The sequence below is a fragment of the Sorghum bicolor genome, chromosome 6 (genome assembly GCF_000003195.3).
Source record: "Sorghum bicolor cultivar BTx623 chromosome 6, Sorghum_bicolor_NCBIv3, whole genome shotgun sequence".
Taxonomy (NCBI): domain Eukaryota; kingdom Viridiplantae; phylum Streptophyta; class Magnoliopsida; order Poales; family Poaceae; genus Sorghum; species Sorghum bicolor.
The window spans coordinates 3,554,160-3,578,438 of NC_012875.2; the positions used below are offsets into that span (position 1 = coordinate 3,554,160).

At 41.7% G+C, this 24,279-nt stretch overlaps 1 protein-coding gene across 1 annotated transcript; it reads left to right on the forward strand.

Annotated features, from left to right (window-relative positions):
- Nucleotides 2,483-18,003, forward strand: LOC8083415 (homeobox-leucine zipper protein ROC6). The gene is made up of 10 exons (XM_021463021.1): nt 2,483-2,596; nt 12,143-12,363; nt 12,456-12,573; nt 14,731-15,282; nt 15,378-15,479; nt 15,564-15,782; nt 16,462-16,636; nt 16,734-16,912; nt 17,001-17,051; nt 17,435-18,003. Exons 1-10 carry the CDS (start codon nt 2,483-2,485, stop codon nt 17,846-17,848), a joined length of 2,145 nt encoding a protein of 714 aa, XP_021318696.1. The 3' UTR covers nt 17,849-18,003.

A 24,279-nucleotide genomic window follows, 5' to 3' on the forward strand; every position in this document is an offset into this window, starting at 1 on the left:
TCAATATTTGTGTGCATAAATGTAGCTTAATCTGAACCAGCAATTCAAGGGCATTGTGCACAAAACCAGTTTCATGTTAACTGCAGTGTGGCCATGCAGCGTGTGGGAATGGATTTCCGCTTTTGTGATCTATGTAAACAAATGAAAATATTTTAAAGGTCCTGACAATATTATTTCAAACCGCTTACCACTGACAGCTAAACTGGATAATTGTCAGTGGGTGGATGTCCGATGCATTGCTTTGGTGTAGTAGCAGAAGAAATGAGGGCTGCACAAAGGATACTGGAAAGCGCTAATTGGAAGGATAATCCAATAGCTAAACATGCCCATCTGGAAATCTGGAAAGTGCTAAAGTTTGTGACTTGTGATCAGAGATCAGATGCCTGGATCTTTTGGCTGGACATCGTCGCATGCCCATATGTTTGTTTGTACAATCTACAATTTATCAAATAACTTATTATCAAAATTCTAAGCAGTTATGTGTGTAAACAGTAAAAAAAATGCTTACAGTTAGAGGCTACAGCATTACCTGCTAGGCTATTGGCCTGCTGCGGTACTCCCTTCTGCCTGCCTCTACCTAGCGCTTGCTGCGGGCTCCAGTCGGCCAGGGGTTGGCCGACTAGGGGATGCTGCCCACTGCAGCACAGCCTGGTGTGGCGGCCTGCTGTTTGTGCGCAACGTCTCAGCCCTGCCGTTGTAGAGACCAGAGTACCGGCTGCCTGCGATGCTCCCCTGCTTAAACTGAGTATATTTAGTTTAGTTGCTTAGAACTACGGTTTAAAAAGATTAACTATGCTTTTCATCATAAACATGTGTGGAACATGGCAAAATTTGCATCAACAATATTTTGCTTATAATCTAGATGGTCAGGCAAAACAAAAGCTGACTTATATCCTTGGTGCTGGGCTGTGGTCACATCCCCTGAGACATGATTTTCCAAAAATAGACTAATTGTGTTGCTAACAATAAGCTGGCAGCACACATGCGTCACAGGATAAGGGATTAAGCAAGAACTTCCAAAATTAAAAAGCAATCTTGGACAAACTTCTGCGTAATACCTTCAGTTTTTACTGAAGAAAGTAGAAAAAAATTAGATATATGTGGTTTTGTCATTTAGGATGGAGAAGAAAAATACATAGTCAAGTTACTTGGTTATCTAAGTCAAACTGCAATAGCAAGGAACAAAATCATCCCATCATCTACCCAGGACTAAAAAAACTCCATGAATAATCTTCTATTATAGTGCTATCTGAACCCTGAATGATTCAAATATGAATGCACATATGTGTCAACAAACACACAACACTCCTTTCCAATTGTCAGCAGATGAATGGTGAAGCTACTGATTGAATAGACAAAAAACATTCAACCTGAATAGATGAAAAAATAACATTGACGGCTGTGAAATCTCGATTAAGTGTGCTTCCTAATTCAGTCATGCAGATCCTTTAGGTAGCAAATCAGAGTTATTAGGTTTAGAAAAGCATAAACTTGGACTGACCTATCGTTAATACGAATGTTCTACCAAATTTCTTCATGCTGTTAGCTACAAACTATAGAGAAGTAGATAAAACTATGTGCTTCCCTGATACTCCCTCCGTCCACGAAAGAGTCAATTTCTAAAGTTGTCCTAAGTCAAACTTTTTAAACTTTGACCAAATTTCTAGAAAAAAATGCTAAGATTTATAGTATCAAACTAGTATTATTAGATTCATCATAGAATATATTTTCATATAATGTGCATTTTATATTATAGATGTTGTTACTGTTTTCTATAAAGTTAGTCAAACTTTAAAAAGTTTGACTGATACGGATCCTAAGAATTGATTTTTTCGTGGACGGAGGGAGTAACCAACAGTGCTGGTACTCATATGATACACCGAGATTTGCTCTATCTAAACCGAAAGCCTGCAATAAGGTATTCAGCTTACCTTCAATTTTGTTTCTTCGTCAATAATTGCATATAGGTAAATGGATTGATAGTTCCAATTTGGTTTCTACATACATTTGCAAAAAACCCATCCACGACTGAGGGCTAATTGCCCAAACTGGAGTGGCAGTGCAGAACAAGGAGGTGGAAATGTGTGTGCGGTCGTTCCACAACAATGCACTGCAACTGAATGAAATCAACCCTAAATCAATGAGTGACGAGTGGCCAGCGGCTGAACAACGGGAGAGGTCTTGGAGAGATCCATTTCGAGAAAATGAAGAGCCAAGAAAATAGGGGTGGGGGCGAGGATACTCACGTGGAGAAGGCGTCGGCGCTCCTCCTCCTGTAGGCGGCAAGATGAAGATCCAATGAAGGGACCAACGAAGACTCGAGCTCCTGGCGTGCGATAGCGGCGGCGCGAAGCTGTCAATGAAGTCCTGAGCGTCTAGCGCGACAGTGTGAAGGAGACGATGGCGTTGGTGCGGGAGATGGCGGCGCAAGTCGTCGCCATCAGGGGAGAAGTAGGCGTCCTCCTCCGGATGGCATAAGGTGATGGCAGCGTGGACGTTGGTACTGGAGACAGCGGTGGGGTCGTCACCGTCGGCGGTGAAGACATGTGTCCTCGTCTCCCCTCGGGCACACACGCGGCACGGCGACGCCGGCTTGGTGAGGTCGCGGTTGCCAGGCGCAGGAGTGGCGTCCCCTCTAGATCCAGCACGGCGACGGTGCCAGTTTATGCCTTAGCTTGGTGAGTTCGCGGTCAATGGCGCAGAGGTCGACGGTGGCAGCGGCTTTCGTGAGGTCGCGGACGGCGGTTCCTTGGATGAAAACGAGCTGGGAGTTGGTTGCGAGGTCGCGTGTGGCGTGGGGGTCGGGGGAGGGGCGATTTACCGGGGGGGTGAAATTTTGGTGGAGACGATAATATTCGATGCTTTTTAGTTCTGCACAATTTTATGCATAGATTTGATCCAAAGGGACACACGATGTTATTGTTGCAGGTTCTAGATTTGGTTTGATTTCTTTAGCAAACATAGATTTTATGCATGATGGAACTTTGATTTCTATGCTTAGTTACATAGGTTCCTCACCAGTTGCAGAAATACCCGATATGCTTAGTTGCACAGGTTCTACACATGTTGCTCGATATGCTTAGTTTTTGTGCGAGACCGAAGAATTTCTTATGTTTTTATGACATGTTTAATCATTTTTTGTGTGAGAGGGATATGGTCATAGGTTGTAATTTTTTTATGCCGACTATGTAATAGCTAAAGTGTGACTTGTGTGTATTAGTTTCTCATGAGTATCTGCTTAGTTTAATTGTCTGGTCCATGATCCTTGTGGTGGAGTTTGTTAACTGTTCAGAGCATTTGGTTTTCTACTAGGCAGCTTGTTTTGTTTAGATATATATGCAATTGTTCATGCTTCTTTTTATACATTGTTGGTAAAAATTCTATACATTATCGGAACACGTTTCTATACATTATCGAAGCATATTTGTATATATTATAGTTAGCTATAGGTGAAGCGGCATCACTAATTTTCTAAGGATCTTCTTGTGGCCATGCACTACCGGCAGCGGCCCCACATGCATCTAATCAAAGAGTTTCAAATTTTTATGCCATGTTTAAATAAAATTTATGTGTGGATCTAGTGACCGCCGATAACTCCATGTTGGTAGCGGCGGACCTCTTGTGAAGCCCCATCTTATGTCGGTGTCAATCATGACTCTATGAATTTTCTATGCATGTTTTATTTACCTTATTTATATAGGATTTTATGTTTATTTTGCCTAAGTTTTATTCATGCTTAGGTTGCATAGGATTCTATGCTTACTTTGCATAGGTTTTAACACCAGTTAAATTTAATTTTTTGAGAAAAAATCATCGATATCTATGCTTATGTGTATTTTGCACATGTTGTAAATGTAAATTATATGTTCATATGCACAATGCTCAAAGGATTCAAAGTTCAAATGGTTTCTATGTTTCTATGTAAGAAACATGTTTCTATGCCTTACCGTTGTAAGATTTCTTCTCTTGCTAAAACATGTTTCTATCTTCATTGTGATGTGGGATAGCTGAAATGGATTCCTCCATTTCGTGAGAGGTCGATGGTGGCTCAGTCGTAAGGACATGGCTTTCCTAGTTTTTACGGCGGTGGCATAGAGTGATCTTTTGATACAGTTGATGGATTAATGTAAAATATATGATGGCTCGTGTAGTTGATGGCTCACTCGTAAAAACAAATTTGTATACATTCTTAAATATTTATGTGTGCATCTATACATAGTTATATACATGGTTAGAGCACTCTTCTATGTATTGTTAAAACACTTCAACATACATTGTTGGGACAATTATCTGTACACTTTCTACATTTCTATATATTATTGTCCATATTAACTTTATATATTGTTGGTACACAATTCTATATATTGATAGAGCAGTCACTGTGCCAGAGGGAATCTCTATATCGTGGAGTGGTTTCTATGTGTTAAAAAATAACTTTTATTCGTCCAAACATTATATTCTATATGCAACGTCAGCACCATATCTCGTGGAGAGGTTTTAAAATTCAAATTTAATTTATAGCACTACAATGGTTCCTATGTTTGTGTCTTTAAGATTCTATGCGCCATACCGTTCCTCAAGCATGATTGAACCTCTATGCCAATAGCATTTAAATTTCAAATTTTATAGTGAAAGGTAGATAGTTTTTTATGCTTGCATCCACGGAGTTATATGCAAAGGTCGGTGCTAAAAAATTTTGCGTGCATCTTAAACAGTGATTCTAATCGGCATTCAAGTACCATGATTCGAATTTCAAATTTTGGACAAGACGAGATCATCTCCATATTTTAAGCTCTCACTCACAAGATTGTAGGAGGTGTTTTTGTACATTTCTTTGCATCTTGACAAGTGATTTTATGCATCTAATCAGCTATTATGTGCCTTGACTCAATTTTTAATTTTTAATTTTTTAAAGATTTATTAACAATGGATCTTGAATTATGCAAAAAATGTTAGGAGTTCAATAGTGAAAATCATTTTTGAATTGAAAGCTTCGTTGAGGAATTATCGAGAAAAAATGGCCACGGTTAAGTTTTTTTTAGTAGTGCACCAACAACCAAGAGGGCAATGCTTTTTACTTCTGCCTCTCCGAGACTGCATCACACCTGCATTTTGGATCATCGCCAAATAAAGCTAGTTAATTGCATGGGACTTTGAAAAAACATGAATATAATGGAAATATCACCCACAAAAATCCAGTGAACTGGAATAGAAAATTCATTTACGAACATGGTAAGATTTGCATGTGGGTCAATCCTACTATTCGCTGCCCATACAGCTTACTGTTGCGTCGTGTAGGAGGCCTCGGTCTGCCTTTTTTTTTTGACAAATGTAAGAGAATTTATTACCCGCAGCAAGAAGCTGCTAAAATGTATACAGAGTTAAGGTCTACTTGAAGTAGAGCCTGAAACAAAGCGCAAATGGGGCCAATTACAGTTTTGAACTGTGAGCGTGGAGTTTCGGGCCTATTTTGCTAAAGTGTCAGCTGTTGTATTTTGAGTTCTGTTGATCTTGAAGAGTTGAGTTTGAAGAGTGGCTGCAATGTTGGAAAAAACCTGTGTAAAAGGTTTAATTCTCCACTGGGGCGGGTTCTGTTGATGCTCCTGATGGAGGAAATGCACCAGCTGTTGGGAATCTGAAAGAAAATTGCAGGATTGAATAGCTTTGACAATAGTTGCTCCAAGCACTAGGGCTGCCGCTTCACCCATGAGTACGGAGTGGCAATCTTGTAGTTGCGCTTTGACATAGATGGCTTGAAGTGGCTGAACCTGAAAGTTTAGGATAAAGATGCCTAGACCTACAATGTTAGTGTTTATGTTCTGGTTATCGGGAACCACCGCAGCATCAACATAACATCTTGAGCCTTGGAGGCTTGCAGGGTAGGGGCAGAAGTGCATTGGTGGTTCTTGGAGGTGAGCCTGCAAAACTGAAAGGTGATTACCTGGAGGTTGAGCAAACTGAGGCGATGTCTGAGGAGGATTTTGTTCGTTTTGAGACATATAGGCTTGGATGGCATGATGAACTTGAGGGGGTGTCCAATCCTTGCTGTTGAAGTGGTAGTCGTTCCTGACTTTCCAAATAAACCAAAGAGTATAAAGAATTTTGCAGAGTAAAGGTTCAGGAGTAGTATCTGTGATGATAAGGGCTAGAGTTGATTGGACACCATCAAATTCAGGGGGAAAATTTGTTGTATTAATGGATGGGTTGGCTGTGAGCCATACCTGACGAGGAAGGGTATATTGGAAGAACAGATGGTCATTTTCAATCATGTTGCATCTGTCACATGTGTTGTTACCTGGGGAGGAGAATCTGGTGGCCCTGTCAGCTGTGGCTAAAGCTCTTCTTATGAGTCTCCAGGTGAAGGTTTTAATGATAGGAGAGATACTTTTGCATTTCCAAACCCTGCATAGAATTGTGTTAGCCCGTGGAGTTATGCTTCTTGTACCTGTAGCAGGAATCAGCACAGTGTTGTTATTAGAGAGATGTTTAAAAATAGCTTTCGCAGAGCCCAATCCATCTTTAGCAGGAGTCCATCTTAGGATGTCACTGTCTGTACTGTCAACCGTCGGGGTTTTTATGATGTGATTCACAGCTTGATTGTCAAAAGTGCTATTGAGGAGAGGAATGTTCCATTGACGAGTGCCGGGGTACTAGTGCTGGGGAGAGGCATTGTTGTGACTGGGAGGAGCAGGTGGTCGTGGATGGATTTCCAGATGTCACACCAAAGGGCTGACCAAATAGAGCTGTTGCCTTGATGTAGTTGAAACTGCACGCTGTCAGTTCTACGGTCGTCCATGCCCCAACGGCAGACCGACGCATAACAATGTTCCCACGTCGGCTTTACCTGCAGAATGGAAGACCAGAAAGCCGACGTGGGAACATTGTTATGCGTCGGTCTGCCGTTGGGGCATGGACGACCGTAGAAGGGCCTTTCGCTAACCAAGCCTCCACTCGCAGCAGCGTCGCACCAGCGCAGTTGAGGAAGGGGACGCCCACATGGTTGACGGGGAGGAAGCAGCCGGTCGGTGGACTGGATCAGCTGCTCTTGTGTGTTATAGGATAGTGAGGAAGGAGAGGTCGCTGGACGCTTGTGCCCTAGCTTGGTCCGCGCTTGTTTTTTTAGCAAGGGTTCGAGCTAGTGAGGAGGAAAGGGCTAGGGATGAAAACGGTATGTATATTTTTCGATCGTATTCAAGATCGAATTCATTTAGAAAGATTCAGATATGTTCATATCCGAGTCTAAATATTCAACATCTGATATCGTATCCGTATCCGAATACTTAAATCTTATATTTATGATGTCGATATTCAATCTTATCTTATCCGACATAGTTGACACTATCTGTATTCGAATTCGAGTCCGACTAGAAATATGAAAAAAAATATAATATATTGGGTGATATCCGTTCGTATCCAATCCATTTTCATCCCTAGAAAGAGCACACATTGCTGACCTGCTCGCTCCTGGACGCTGATGTCACAGCTTCATGCCCCATTCCCAAAAAGTGTGGCTTGTGGAGCCATGCACTATCGGAATCCGACATTTTGTCAAGTGTCTAGTGGTTTGCTGAGTGTTTTTTTTGGTGTACTCGGCAAAGAAGCTCTTTGTCGAGTGCCAAAAAAATACTTAAAAAAAACACTCGACAAAGAGGGTTCTTTACCGAGAAAAAACACTCGGCAGGTCTTTGCCGAGTGTTTTTTTGACACTCGGCAAAGAGCTCGCTTTGGCGAGTGTTTTTTTGGCACTCGGCAATGACCTTCTTTGCCGAGTATCATAAAACACTCGGCAAAGAAAATTTTAAATCAAATTTTGAAACCCTAACAAATTCAAATAAAAAAGTTTTGAACTACAAAGTTGTATAACTTCTCAAGATCTATAATATTTATTTTGGTCATTTCTTCATTTGATAAAGTGAAAATAAATTTGTTCACAAATTTTACATCTTCCTTATAGTTTTATAAGAGAGATATATAAGATTTATGAAAATTGTTAGAATTACCATGTCTGATGAACAAATGACCAAACAACAAAAATAAACATTGTAGATCTTAACAAATTATGAAATTTTATAGTGGACAATTTTTTCATTTGAGTTTAGCTTCTCATTCAAAACTACGTCTTTATTTGAAAAATTTTAAATTCAATTTTAAATGACCTCGGATGGAAAAACTCTCTAAATAAACTTTGTAAATCTCAAAAGGTTATGAAACATTTTAGTTGACAACTTTTTGATTTGAAATCATCTTTTCATGCAAAACTACATCTTTATTTGAAAATTTTTAAATTTGATTTTCTGAAATTACCTCAGATGAAAAAACACCTTAAATAAATTTTGTAGGTCTCAGAAAGTTATAAAACTTTGTAGTTGATAATATTTTGATTCGAAATCATCTTGTCATGCAAAAACTATGTTTAAATTTCTCAAATTTAAAATTGAAATTTTGTAAATGACCTAGGATGGAGAAACTCTCTAAATTGATCTCGAAAAGTTATAAAACTTTGTAGTTCACAACTTTTTGATTTGAAATAGTTTAGGGACTCAAATAATCAATTTACATGTGATTTGGTATAATATATAAGGAACCGAAACGCAATATAGACGTAAGTGATGGTGTGGTGTAGTGGTTAAGGAGTGAGGTGTGTGGCAGGGAGGTCTCAGGTAGTTGCGAATTTTGCACCAAAAAATGCTACAGAAAAAAGTGGGCGTCCCTGGTCGATGGCAACCCTCCCCCCAAAAGAATCGTATTTTTTTTAGGTTTTTTCATTTTCATCTTTGCCACGTGTCAGGCACTCGACGAAGCCTTTGCCAAGTGCTCGATAAAAAACACTCAGTAAAAACCCCTTTGTCGAGCAAAAATTTATTGTGTGCTGTTTGTCAAGTATGGCACTTGGTAAAGGCTTTGCCTAAGCCTTTGTGTCCGGTAGTGATGGACACATGTGTAGCTGGCTTGGTGAGTCTCCGCAGATTAAAAATAAGTTTGCTATTTTTTATCTAAAATTTGAGACTCCATCTCTACATAGTTGTCGACCGCCCCTAAAAAGGCCCTTGTACACTGCTGGAATCCGACTCTTTGCCGAGTGTCAAAAAGTTTACCGAGTGTTTTTTTGCACTCGGCAAAGAGCAGTACCAAAGAAAAAACACTCGGTAAAAAAACTCTTTGCCGTGTTTTTTTATACTCTGTAAAGAGACTTCTTTGCTGAGTGTCAAATAAAACACTCGGCAAACAAGCCTTTTTGCCGAGTTTTTTTGACACTTAACAAAGATCTTCTTTGCCGAGTGTTTTATTTGACATTCGGCAAAGACCCTTTTTGCTGAGTGTAAAAAAACACTCGACAAAGAAAATTTCAAATTAAATTTTGAAGCAGTAAACAAATTCAAATCAAAAAGTTTTCAACTACAAAGTTATATAACTTCTCAAGTTCTACAACCTTTATTTTGCTCATTTCTTCATTTGACAAAGTGAAAACAATTTTATTCACATATTTTATATCTATCTAATAGTTTATAAAGCTACAAGAGATATATATAAGTTTTGTAAACAATGTTAGAATCATCATGTCTGATGAACAAATGACCAAACAACCAAAATAAACTTTATAGATCCTAAGAAGTTATGAAATTTTATAGATGACAACTTTTTCATTTGAGTCCATATTCTCATTCAAACTACGTATTTATTTAAAAATTTTAAAATTCAAATTTTTCAAACGACCTCAGATGAAAAAACTCCCTAAATAAACTTTGTAGATATCAAAAAGTTATAAAACTTTATAGTTAGCAACTTTTTCATTTAAGTTCATCTTGTTATGCAAAACTACGTCTTCAATTAATAATTTTAAAATTCAAAATTTCCAAATGACCTCGGATAGAAAAACTTTCTAAATAAATTTTGTAGATCGCTCTTGGTCCTACTCGCTCCTGGACGCTGAGGTTGCAGGCGGTTCGTGCCCTATGGCCAAAAAGTGTGGCTTGTTGAGTCTCCCCGGATTAAACAAAAGTTTGCTATTTTTTAGCCAAAATTTGAGACTCCATTTCTATGTAGTCGCCGACCGCCCTTAAAAAAGGCCCTTGAAGTAGTGTAAGGTAAAAGGGAACTTATTTTATTACATTTTCAATTAGCACAAAGATGCCAAAATAGCACAATAATTCTCCAATATGAGCAAAGCAATCTTAGTAAATATTTATTTTTCATTTTTATAGTTATCAATTTAGTGGATTGAAATACCAGTTATATTTAAGCACTCATGGTAAAATGGAATGGCTTGAATGCGATTAAACATTACCCAAAAAAATCATATTTCACTAAGATACGAAATTAATGTTGCAAACTAGTGCTACTTGTGACACTCATGAAACTAGTGCTACTTGTACACAATATTTCAGATGCAGGAAATAAATGTACAAATCTTTCTAGATTTCATTATTTAGCAGTGTAAATTAATTAATGTGTACGAAATATATTAGCTGTGATTAATGTGTACGAAAGATATTAGCTGTGCATTTATTCCTTCCTGTGCATGCTTTGACCAGTCAAGTCTTCTGGTTTAGTCTCACCTAACTGTTGTTTGTCTGTGCCCTTACAGACCCTTCAAATTCCGCTGTAGCGTATATTCAGGCCACTCACATACAGGTTCAGGCTTCGATAAAAACCAAAGGCTCAAGTCAGTCGGTCACCAAGTTCGAACTGCAGCCCACCGCTTGGCAGCAATTCGAAATCATTCTTGTGTGCTGAGGACAACTCCTGGAATAATCAAAGGTATACTTACCTGGAGAAAATTGTAAGTATCTCTTTGTTTTGGCTGGAACTTTGTTCCCTTGTCTAAAAAAAAAGTATCTCTTTGCATCTTCTAGAAGTCCATGATTTCATCTAACCCTAGATCTCGAATTTCGTGGGAGAGCTATGCAATCCAATGCCACTAACGAGTTGCTCTCTATTTCCTTGCGTGTGAAGAGAGGTCGAAAATAACTATTGATCAACCGAGTTGTTAGTAGACTCATGGGACGAAGAAAAAAAATCGGTGAGTACATCAAGGTTGATGTGCATGGCATATTGCACAATGAGTACACATCAAGATTGACGTGTATGCCATATTGCACAATACACAGACCTATTTTTCTAGACGAGCAAGTTCAATTCATAGGACATCCTATTGCCCTATCTCTCTGAACATGACAACACACAATATCTCCTCTGGGAGATCCTATTGCGCAATTGTTACCAACGACTTGGCACAATATCTCCTCTGGGAGATCCTAAATTGTTACACACGCACTAGGAAACTATCCTGCAGATCTTTGTAGAGACTAACAATAGACATAACATTCATCAGAATTTGTAGAATTCACGATACTCTACAGCACCTGATGTACTTCCCGTGTTGCAGTTGATGCTAACAGTATAAGAATAAGAGTTTGAACCAACAAAACTTATTGATTGATTCTTCGTCTCCTCCTGTACATGGCATACTAGTGACTGACATCTTTCCTTCTTTAGGTTTTTTATCTTATTTTTCCTTGCTTTTCCAGGTGCCTTTAAATGAAATTTTTGCATTACAGTGAACTGTGCTAGCATCCCTTATAATCATAGGCACACCATATATATCATCTGTCTAAAGAGTTTGGTCCATGTCGTGTGTCAGTCCATTTATCAGTTCGTTGACTCAAAGATTATCTTGTGCTTTCAAATTATTGACAATCTTTCATTCTATCCTTATATTTTTACTACAGATCCGAAGCTATTAACTTACATCATACTCTGTATGTTACATAAATAGTTCACCAAGAGTATATACCTTGAATTTGTATATTTTGTTTCCTATTTTTGTATTTTGTATGGATACATACATATATGCACCTCTTAAATACTTTTGAGCTAATAAACAGGACTATGAAATTTTTTTTGAGGTATGTCAAAATTCAACACCAAACATATAAATGAAAGAAAAATAATTCTCTCATGGATACAGCTAATCACTATCCATCACATCAAATGTTGAAATTTGGCATGGTTGTTAGCCTCTGATTTTTCAGATATTTTATAGTTTTTTAATAGTTCATGACGATTGTTTGAATAGGATCTTTACTGTTTATGCTACAAAGTTTCGTTTTCCTAATTTTACTTATGATTTTCTTGTTATCAGGTAACTATGGAGAATGAGAGGCAGCAGAACAACAAGGGAGATGATGAGTTAATCTACCTGCCATTGGACGTGGAAGAATATGATATGGATGCTCTCATGGGAGAAGAGGACCACTTGAACAATGATAAGGCTACGGGTGGCGAGGAACACAACATCAACAATGGGTCATCATCCAAGCGTTCCAAACGTTTCAATGTGGAACAGCTTCAACAACTTGAATCGTAAACCAAACACACGCCATAAACTTGAAACCTCTGAACATTTTTGTACCAATAATATAATGTGTGAGCTTATCTCTTCTTTTGTGATGCAGTTCGTTCCAAGAGTGTACACACCCAGATGATGCAATGCGTCGGGAACTGGCTGCCAGGGTTGGCATAGAAACAAGGCAGGTCAAGTTTTGGTTTCAAAACCGACGCACTCAGACGAAGGTATGTATAATGTACCTAGCTTGCTACCATGGCATCAGTGTCAGTAACTTGTATCAACTCCATGTAGTTGTCTTTATTTTCAATAAAAGCTTCATTCATAAAAAAGAAGAGCTCTTTTACAATGGTTGGGGGTTCCTCTTGGTACCTCTTGGTTCCTAAACAAATTATTAGCTCTAATTAATATAAAGAGTGGAAGGTTACTATAGTAATTATGTTTCACCCTTCCCACACAACCCCTCTCCCGCAAGGCCGCAACCTGGCACAGTCGCAAAAAAAAGGGGCTGTAACCCAGCACCGCTCACGCCGCCGTCTCGCCCTCGCCATCTCGTGCCGCCGTCTCACCCTCGTCGTCGCGCCGCTGTCTCATCCTCACCGTCGCGCCCTCGCCCTCGCACACGTGGACGCTGCCACCGGCGGCTCGCCCTCACCTTGGCAGCCAGCGCCGCCGCAGCACCGAGCCTGTTTAACTATCCAGGGTCGGATTGGACTCAGCAGAGGGCCGCCGCCGGCCTACCCTCGGTAGAACGGTGCCACCAGCCTACCCTCAGCCTTGTGCGGTGCCCCTGGTGGCCTGCCCTCGGCCTTGCGCAGTGCCGCCGCAGGCCTGCCCTTGTCCTCACGCGGCGCCGCGGCTGCCGGCCTGCCCTTGCTTGCGCTCGTCGTGGGGAGAACGACTATGCCACTATGGAAAATGCTAGCTGCCAAAACTGGTTGTTAGGTGTACCTTGCATAGATTAGCAAAAATGAGCTCTTGTTGCCTAAGAAAATTGACATTTGTTTGAAAATTGTTTTTCATCATAGTTGAAATGGCATACTTGTTGTACTTGTATGCACTCGTCACAAATTTTGTACGGTGGTGAGAAGTAGGAACTAGAAAATAGAAATTCTAAGAGAAAACGTGCTAATCCTGGGCTGTTCTGTAATTAGTGTTACGATGAATGATCCACTTCTTAACGTGCGGCATCCATTATCATAGATGTGCTCGATGGGGGCACTACCGCTCTAGCCACAGGGTTTGCAAGGAGAGGATGTTGATTTGATTCCGTGGGGAATAAGTGTGAATGGTGGCCTGGTGCCACTTAGCTCTGCTGAATAAGCACCATTTAGCTCTGCTGAATATACCATATCATGTTATAATATGTATGGTTGTATGAAGTAGTGTTTTTTGAAGAGGAACTAATTGGCAGCAGCCAAAAGAAGGCGAGGTCGGCGGCGGCGGTACAGCTGGCCCGCTCTGCTGACTGGATCTCGCCTCCTCCGCCTCAGACAGCCACGCCCGTGAGGGCACCTTGCTTGCCAGCACTCTTCGGCAGCAGGGACTGCAGAGGATGGATCCCGCGCCCTGGATGCCGCAGCCCCTGCCCTTGCACTCACCCTTGCCCTCGCAGCCGGCGCCGCCGCAGTGAGTGAGAATGGAGAAGAGAGACGAGTGGCCAGATCGAAGAGGTAGAGAAAACATGTGACAATATATTATTTCAATTCAATCAATCATTTCTATACTAGTCGGATAATATTTTTCTAATATATATGTTTACCATTCTACCCTTAATTACATAAATAAAACTCAAAAATAGGGTTTCTTCCGCCAATTTTAATATGCACTTAGTGCATATGGCCCCATCGTTTAGTATGCACTTGGTGCATCTTCGATCGGTTCCTCTTGGTTCCTTTGCCTTTTTAGCCATCGGATCGGCTCTCGTGGACCGTCCATTTTTCGACAACCATTGTAAAAATTCTCAAAAAAGAATCCATGCAACGTTGGTGCACATAACACTCAAACCAGGTTCTTGAACCGAGAACGGATGTGCACATTATACACCGCTTCGACAAAGAACGGATGTGCACATTGTGGCCGAGCGGTGCTTAATAAACAGCCATGTGTTTAATTTTTTAACTATCTAAGCATATGTTTAATGGTCGGTACCATTGTGTGAGTTACGCTGGGCCTTTCAATATTTGCTGAATCTATTCTATGCCATTAAGCATCTAATTAAGCGTCCTTGCATTGACAAGCCTTACACTAACTCCATAACTATAATTTGATGTACAGTGTTTTGTTCCCTTATTAATTTTCATTCACAATTTAAGGTTAAACATGCTCACCGTGTCATATGAAAAGTAATTACATGTATTAATTCCTTAAGTTGAAACAAGCAGGTGAAATCCTATGCAACTGAGAACAACAAATTCCGGCAACAAAATGCTGATCTGCTCGCAGAGAACATGGAACTCCATAAAGAATTGACATGCAGCAGATGTCGCGACCCAACAGCAGAGAAATGGCAGCTGCTGGATGAAAATGCCAAGCTCAAGGAAATGTGCCAGCGCGCCAATGCAGATCTGACCAAGCTCATACAGGCGGCGGATCGTCCTCCCTCTGTGACACCGGAGGATCTGGCATTAGTTACTTCCATGAACCCATTGTCCAGCAATGTTGGTAACAGTAGCAGTAGCACCAATAACCTGCAGGTTACACTTCTCTCATATGCTGAATGTGCTATCAAAGAGTTTGATATTCTAGCAAGGAACGGTCCCCCATTGTGGCTGCCTATCATCGGTGGCAATATGCTCAACATCCAGGAGTACACCCGCCTGAGATTCCCAAGATTACATGGGATCTGCCCACAGGGCTTTGTTGTGGAGGCCACCAGGGACACTGCCTTAGTCAGGGGAACAGCGTCAGACCTCTTAGGCATCCTCACTAACGTGGTAATCTTGATGCAATCATCTACATTTACCAACATTCCATCAACAATGCATTCTAAGCTAGTATTGTAATAATGCCATTGCATGTTATTTTCCAGCCACGCTGGTTCGAGACGTTCCCTGGAATTGTAGCAGCTGTACGGGACTACCACAACGTCTCTAGTGGCATTTTTGGTTCAGGCAATGGGCTAATTCAGGAGGTGAGCTCATGCAACATCTAAGTAGACATGTATATGTTCATCATGAGGTTAATTATCTTAAATGATTTTATGGAGCTCCTGCAGATAAATGTAGATCTGTCGGTGGAGTCACCATGCCCACCACTTCGCAGCATGAAATTTTTGAGGATTAGCATGCAGACTGCAAATGGGGACTTTGCTGTAGTGGACGTGTCCATCAATGGTGTTCATGAACAAGAAGCAGGCAGCAAAAATAAGCACACGAGCTGCAGGTTGCTGCCCTCTGGTTGTCTCATTCAAGACATGGGTGATGGCCATTGTCAGGTACTCTAGTAGAATTGAGAACACAAAACATTGGATTGTGCACATGATGTGTGTGGCTTTATTATTTAATAGTAGTAGCTATATATTGTTTGAATTTGTTGCAAAGGTGATTGTGGTTTCATAACATTCGATTGTATGTAGCTTCATTTCAATTTCTATCCTTTCCAATTCTGTGAACAAACACATGGAAATTGAAGAATATAAAAGCTTCATTATTTATGAGTAGAAACCTGAGTGTGCATTAAATTAACTAATTTCACAATATTATAAAACAACTGGCAGTATATATGGTATAGATTCGAGAACATGTATTGTAATTAAGTCTTAAATTTTATGATCAATTAACAACACTCAAGTATTTGTACTTTGTTTCAACAGGTCAAATTTGAGTTCATGTTATATACATGTCGAAGTCCGCTACTTCTGATGTTCTGATAATATAAATACCTATTGCTTTCCTTTCAAGAAGGAAATTAAATGTTATATACCGTAGGATTCATATTTTGTATGCATACCTTTTATTTGTATGTGCTTTTGTTAATGGGTGAAAACATCTTGATTTATATTTTATACTATCATAGTATATGGTTTCCGCTAATAAGAAGTTGTGATGACATTACAAAGTATGAGTACATATATGTTTTAGGTCTCAATATCTTTTGTTCATTAATTGTTTCAGGTAACATGGATTGTCCATGCGGAGTACAATGAGACCATTGTGCCACCAATCTTTCGACAATTCTTTGGGTCTGGGCAGGCCTTCGGCGCAAGCCGTTGGCTTGCATCACTGAAGAGGCACTGTGAGTACAAGGCTGTTATGCATTCCAGCCAAGTTCCAACCGGTGGTGGATTAGGTAATTGAAACAAAGACTTAGTGCATTCACATTAAATTTGAATTGAAATTATCAAAACAGCTTAGTCATTTGTTTAATTGTTCTGTAAATCTCATAGGGGTGGTCACCATATCTGCTCTGGGTAGATGGAACCTCTTAGATCTGGCACAGCGGATGATGGCGATCTTTTACAAGACTACGTCTGCGATGGCCACTGTGGAACCGGGCACCATTGTTACCATGTTCGGTGGCCGCAGGGGCTCTGCCGGCGAGATGGTTGAGCCAGCCGTGCGCATGGTATTAGGCAATTATTATTTGGGTGCCATGAATGGAGAGCCGACGTTCATCAAAGTGCTGAGTGCGACCACAACTGTGTGGTTGCCAGGAACACCTCCAGAGCATGTTTTCAACTACCTATGCAATGGGCAACGCCGTGGCGAGTGGGATACCTTTGTTTGTGCTGGCGCAGTGCAAGAGTTGAGCTCTATTGCCACATGCCCTGACCTTCATGGCAATGTTGTTTCTATTCTCCACCCCAATGTGAGTATGCCAGCAGCTTGTTTTCTCCCACATTTTGCATCTACCATGGTTTGAAAATAAATTGGTTTGTTTTCAAGAAAAACTAGCTTGCGTTTAATTGAAGCACTTAAAGTTGAGTAAAATATTTATAATAATAATATAGCTGTTTATCAGCCATGATTATATTATAGATTGGTCCACATGGAGTAATAATCCTCTCTTGCCACCAAACCGTATATGTTCATTTCATCACACACTTGCTAACTGGTATATCTTTTTGTGGCATATTATGCCCTGCAGGTGACTAATGCAGCTAACAACACCGCGCTGCTCCTGCAACAGGAAAGCATCGATGTCTCATGCGCACTAGTTGTGTTCAGCCTTGTTGAAAAGACCATGATTCATTCCATCATGGGTGGTGGCCACAGCACTTCAAGCTTTGTCCTCCTGCCATCTGGATTCGCCATCCTCCCAGATGGCCATGGCAGGCCTCACCATGCTGCTGCCAACTCCTCCAGTAGTGCTCTTGCCGGACCAAACAACAGAACTCCTCCAGGATGTCTTCTTACTGCAGCCTACCAGGTACAGGTGTCATTCAATAATCTTGGTCACCCAGATGTACAGGGGACCTTTGAGGATGCTGGAATGCGGATCTGCCAAGCGATAAAGAAGATCATGGCTGCCGTTGGAACGGATCTTGTTGTCCCAGCCTAATGTGCGCTTTATTTGTCAGCCAAGCACACTGAGTGGTACCATTTGGGTCAAGGTGGAGCAAATTTTGCTCTAGTTTCTACAAGGGCTTTGTTTCTGAAAGACCTACCCGTGACTTTTGTATCGTTTAAATTAGTTTGTCAAGATTTGAGAACCATTTTATTTTTCGGTCTATACATTTTGGGTTGAACACATAATTTCTATCATGAACTAATTGTGTTGGTTTCAATTATATTAGCTATGTATGATTTGTCATGACGTTCTGGCTAATGCTGTTGTGTGATTTGTCATCGATTATTGATCAGAGTTTCATGTGTAGGGATTCAGAGAAGTGGTAGAACATGGGACAAGGATTTATACTTGTTCAATTACAGGATATCCTATGTCCAATGTAGAATAGCTTCCTTTTGATGATGATGCGTCGGCAAATGACTACGAATTAGCCTACCAATCTGGGTAGACCTGGTATTGGATGGACATCCAAATTCAATCAAAACAATCCAGCTAGCCTCCAATCAAAATTAAGCTCCCATGCAATCCCATTCAAATAATTGGCCCCATCATCCAATCTAGTCCAATCCATCTCCTCTTAGATCCAAAGTCATCCAACATCTATTTCAGCATAGCTAGTTCCATGACTAGAACCTCGTGTTTAGCCGGTCCTTTGCCGAGTCATGTGTCCACTGATGTGGAGCCCTTTGACAGCACCACCTAGTTTTGGTGCATAAACGCTGACAACACAAGGTTATCTTGACGGACATAACCTCCATGTATACAACCATGCTTGGAGACTTGCATGGAGACGAAGGAGATCAGAGAGGGTGTCCAAAATGAGAAGGAGGCCCAAAGCTTGTCTAGTTCTAGTCGCCAAGGTGGAGGCCGAAATCAAGTTCGAGTCCACCTCGAAATATAGGAGGAGTATGTCCTGGGCAAAATTGACGCCCATAGCACATACGAACAAGGTTTGCGAGGTCCACATATGTATGGAAAGATAATTTGATATGCTAATCAATGGCTTTTGTTTCATGTCAAAACTCACACAAAGTCAATGGAATCGTTGAAATAAGTTAGCGTCCCTAATCTGCCAAGGTTCTAGATCAACATCTTTTGGTTCATTGGGTCGTATCCAACAGTTTGCCATTGAGCTTGCCATCCTTAAAAATTTGGCAAAATCAAAAAAAATCACTCTCCAACAGTTTGCCAATTCAACTTGCTATTCTTATCAACTTGCAAAACCTCGATGCCGCGCGCGCAAATATACGCGCGTGTATTGGCTTGCCGTCGCGAGCGCAGACGTCGCTGATTCCCTTCCCCCACGCGCAGTGAAAATTCTGCGGCTCTTCCCTGGCATCGACTTCCTGCTTCGCGATCTCATCATCTTCCTTCTCGTCACCACTTTCGCCATCAGGTCCCGGCCGACCTGCTCCTGCCCGCCGCCGTGATCAGCTCGCGATAGCACCATCAGGTCCCGGCCGATCTGCTCTAGTCCGCCGCCGCGATCAGCTCCTCACAATAGCGCCATCAGGTCACGGCGGCCGATCTGCTCCTGCCCGCCGCTGCGATGATCAGCTCTTGGGCACCGCGATCATCTCCGGCCTGTCCGGCCAGCTCCTCGTCGCAGCCGCGAGCAGGTAGCCTACTTGATCTTTTCCCGATCTTCATGCCGTCTTGATCGTCTAGCCTGGCTTCTTCTTCGTGTTCAGCTGCTGCCATCGTTGTTCCAATTGCTAGTTTGATGACATCGATCCTTGCTTAGATGACATCACATGATATTTTGTGGCAGTTTTTCTTTACAAGAATAAATCTAGAAATACAATGGAAATACATATATCTTATCATTGTATATGGCCGAGTAGTACATGGCCGGCTGGGAGAGAGATGGCTGGTGGCCGATAACTTCTGTTCTTTGTAGTACCTGATCATGGCACTGTGCATATTTTTCTGTCTCCTGTATCCATGGACGGGCATGCTCCTGTATGCTCTTTGCACTTGCTGGTGGCCGACAGCTTCTATTCACAGCTCCGTAGCAGGCGTCAATGGTGCATAAAAAAACTTGATTCAAATGATTGTTGGACCTAAATGATTCATCCATCGTGAGATGGAGTTTCTGCGGCGGCGTACACGCGCGAGGATCGTCCCTTCATATACGCGCAGAGGGGAATATATCATACCTATCAACAACCCTGGTGGGCCCTTTATTTTTTTTTGTTTTAGCAAGTTAAAAATAAGAAACTGTTGGAGAGAACCTCTTTTTAACTTGGCATATTTTTTTAGCAACTTGCCAAAATACAACATTTGCCAAGTGAATTTTGGCAAACTGTTGGAGATGCTGGCGCGTCTAGTGGTTGACACCCAAACTCTATAATTAGTCATCGTCACTCTCATTAGGGTTGGGTTTTGTTCCATTTTTGTTTTCCTCATGAAACAGTATGTCACATTCTGGTGTTGAAGACGAATAAAGGGGTGTTGCTAATGTTGAGGGTGAGGCATGCTGGATTCGTCAACTCTTGGGCGAGCTTCATCATCGTGTAACACAGGCAACTCTTGTTTATTGTGACAACATCAGTAAACGTGTATTCATCCACAAATCTAGTTCATCACCAATGGACCAGGCATGTAGAGATCGATCTCCATTTTGTTTGGGAGCAAGTGGCCCTTAGAGCTGTGTGAGTTCTTCATGTTCTGACATCCCATAATATGCTGACATATTCACTAAGGGGCTATGATCTACCATCTTCATCAACTTTCGATCTAGTGTCAATGTTTGCTCCTCTCCCAGTTGAAACTGTGGGAGGATATTAGAATGTGAAAAGCCTAGAATGTCATAATAAAGAGTCCCTCGTATGAAGACTCATGTAATCTATATGAAGAGTCATTAATCCCTTATATAAACTAGTGATCATGAATGGAAATTGCTAAGTCAGTTTCTATCAGTTTCTCATATTAGAAATATGTTGTCTTTTTGTTTCCATATAAAAACTAGCAAGTGATTCTTTAGAAATTCCCATAGCAATGCATAGGGAATCACCCAGTATAACTATATGGCCGTGCAGATGGGTAATAATCTGAAAGTGAATCATCAACCACTCATTTAGAAGCTGCTCATGGCTCTTTAGCCTTTTGCCTAGCCTGCCGGATTTGGCCTACGACCAGCCTACCTCTTGAGCCATCCACGATGCAACATAGAAAGGCTAAACGTTTGAGCGATTGTTCTCCGTGACTCAGAGTCACAACATGTCAACATTCACTGATGAATGCTTCATGTCGCCATGGCATCGTGTATATATGGTTCTATAACACTGCAGCCCTTTAGTAGCCTGTAGCATTTGTGAAGTTGGCCCATGTGGCTAAAGTAGGCCTATGTAGCCCAAGTGGCTTATGTGTGGTTGTGGTTGGTGGGTTTACTACTACCATGGAAGTCTAGGAGGGTGAAGGCCAGCTTATAAGCCTTATTGTTCCAAATGTAGCACCTCTAGGTTAACCCTTTGACACGAAGCAAAGATGAAAGTGTAAGCTAGGTGCTACGCGTATGCAGGCTTGTTCCATGTGTAAAGCTGGGCAATATAAGTAGTTTTTAGATGTGGGGTGTTAGAGATGGTATTCGGAGCCTTAATCCTTGCTTCATGTTTCCTGTGGAGGGGTATACCAAGGGGTGGTCTTGCACATATGCCACATATATGTGATGAGCTGTCGAAGACATCAACCCTTAAGGGAGGCTGAATATAACACCCTAGCCTAAAGTAGTTGTGAAGTTGGGCCATGTGGCTCAAGTGGCCTATGTGTGGTTGTGATTAGTGGGTGGAAGTCTAGGAGAGTGAGGGCTAGCTTATCTCTACTATAATGCACCTAACAGAATTATGCTTGGTTCAGTCAAGAAAATCACCTCCGCTGAGGGTGTCCACCACTGCGCACCCCAAAAAAAGCACACAGAAATTTATCTATATTAAAATCAATGGCTGATAAAACACTAAGATCAAATCCAATGGTCAGCAGAGGAAGTTTGATGCGAGGCTTCAAACTCCCCCAACACCCGCACTCCACGGCTTCAAACGCACATGGCAAGGCACCTCGACAACCAGCGATCGATCCCTGGTGCCATCACCGAATTAAAAATGGAAGCCATCACCGAAGAAAAAAATGAAAGACACCGCCACGCACGTGCCCCGACGCCGGCACTCCACCTCCCCTACGACGCACCGTGCAGGAGTGCAGGACGCTGGACACCGCCTCGGCCAGGACCCAGGAGTGGTCGCCTTGACTCTGCCCCATCCCACAGCTCCCTCTCGCATGTACCTCCCACGGCCACGGCCAGGCGGGCGAACAGGCCGCCAGGCAGTTGGGCGGCCAGCGGAGCAGGCGGGTCCCATCGCCCTATGTTTTGTGTGTGGCCGTGGTAAATGCGTACGAGTTAGGCTGCCACTGCCCCCAAATTGTTGCGCTTCCAAGCTGGCCACGTCTGATCCCTATGCACATGGAGGCCGGAGCCGGGGGAGAGGCCGTGAGGGGCACTGCCCGTCTGCGCCGTTTGCGTTGGGGCTAGGCGCCACGGAGGCTGGCGGGCCGCAGACGGACAGCGGGCGACTTGGTGGATGGCAGCGAGGTCGATTCATCCGCGCCGTCGTCGTCGCTCGAGGACAAGCGCTTGGCAGGGGTCGTGCCTTCCAACTGGGCACCACAGCGGTGTCTGAGGTGTCCTCTGGCGCAGGTGGCTCCGGCTGATCAGCGACTACTACTCCACTGTACCATCTTGCGTCTATTACTGATCTGTTGCTAATCAATCGTGTCATTGTGTGCAGGTGCAGGCTGTGGTAAGTGAGGCAGCCGAGTGGTGTACAGATAGAGATGCCGATTGCACATATAGGTATGTAATATTCACCCTTGAAACCTATTGCACATATAGGTATGTAATATTCACCCTTGCACATATAGGATTTGATGCAAAAAGGAGATCAAAGTAACATTTTGATTAGACCATGGAAGTCTGGCCACAAACTTTTGTGGGTAACCATGCGACATGTAAATGTTGCTTTGCTATGTATCGATGCCTATCACCATTCCATTTCAATTTTGAAGGCTTATTTTTTTCCAATATATTAGTTGATAATTCACCTCTACTTTAAAGATAGAGTATATGAATTTAACTGCGTTCATTTCATCATACAGATTTGATATATGCAAATGATCCTATAATGGTATTTTCCCCAGTTGGGAAACACTATGGTTGTAAAGATATTAAGAGGATCATGGCATCATGCCAACTATGTATTTCCATGGCTCTTTAATGTTTATGTTGAAAAGCCAATAGTAAATGGTGTGGGCTTTATAAGTGGGGTAACAAATGGACTATTTTACTTCCAAATTCCCATATAAGTATGCCTGTTGGTTTAGGAAAATCAATAATGATACACATAACTCTTACTGTTAGTAAAACTTTAAGTGTTAGTGACTCTGCATCTGAAGTAGTACAAGCTTCTGTCTTCTTCTTCTTGTTGCTTCTCTGCCATTTGTGTAAAATTGGTACATTCTTTTAGCAGATTTCCATGTATGATGATAGCCTCATTTTCCAGTTTAGTGATGATTGAAAATACTTTGGTGTTGCCCAATCGAATAGCAAATACATATTTGGAGAGAACTTCGTATCATTATTAACATGTTAGCTATGCATAAAATATAGAATCGTTATGTTTTTATTAGCTGGGTTATATGTTTCTTAGCTAATGAATAACTTTATGTAGGTTGTTCACAAGAATACTGCATTTGTTCTTTACATGACCACCGTCAAGAACGAGGACGTTCAGCCTGCAGGCTATTAAGGTAGGTTTTATGAATATCTTTTTCTCCATATCCAATTTGTGTTCAATTGACTTGTGTGCTTACTAGAACTCATTCACTCCTAGGCCAACTTCAAATACAAGTTTCATGAGATCAAGAAGAACTGGGGTGGTGGTGTCAAGGGCTCCAAATCACATGTGAAAACCAAGGGCAGGGGAAAGCTGCTGGCCAAGGAAGCTGATCAGCGGTTGACCTACATCACACCCTGTTAAATTTAACTTGTACGACGTATGCAATCATACTGATGTGTACTCCCTCTGTCCCAAATTTATTGACGTTTTAGGAATCGCGGTGGATACCAAGGAAGAAACAAAATGACCTGCACACCCCTACGAAGTGTAACAGTCTGTACACCTTTTATATGTCTTATCACTGAAATAGCCGTAAAAGGCCGCGTGCAGGAACTTGTATCCATCACTGCAGCAACCTTTCATCAAAAACCATGCACTTCGATCGATTATTTTTTCCTTAAACAAATGAATCATGATGTTTGCCGGGACATGGTTCATTAATTGCTCATATGTTCTGTCATTGTTGTAACCGATTCCTATAGGCACATGTTCATTCAACCTAGCAGAACGACACTCTTTGTGGGACTTACT

Coding starts and splice junctions, on each gene's coding strand:
- LOC8083415 (XM_021463021.1), top strand. CDS start 2,483: ATGGCAGCGTGGACGTTGGTACTGGAGACAGCGGTGGGGTCGTCACCG. Junction 2,597..12,142: donor GGCACGGCGACGCCGGCTTG/GTGAGGTCGCGG, acceptor TCTTGTTATCAG/GTAACTATGGAGAATGAGAG. Junction 15,783..16,461: donor TGGGTGATGGCCATTGTCAG/GTACTCTAGTAG, acceptor TAATTGTTTCAG/GTAACATGGATTGTCCATGC.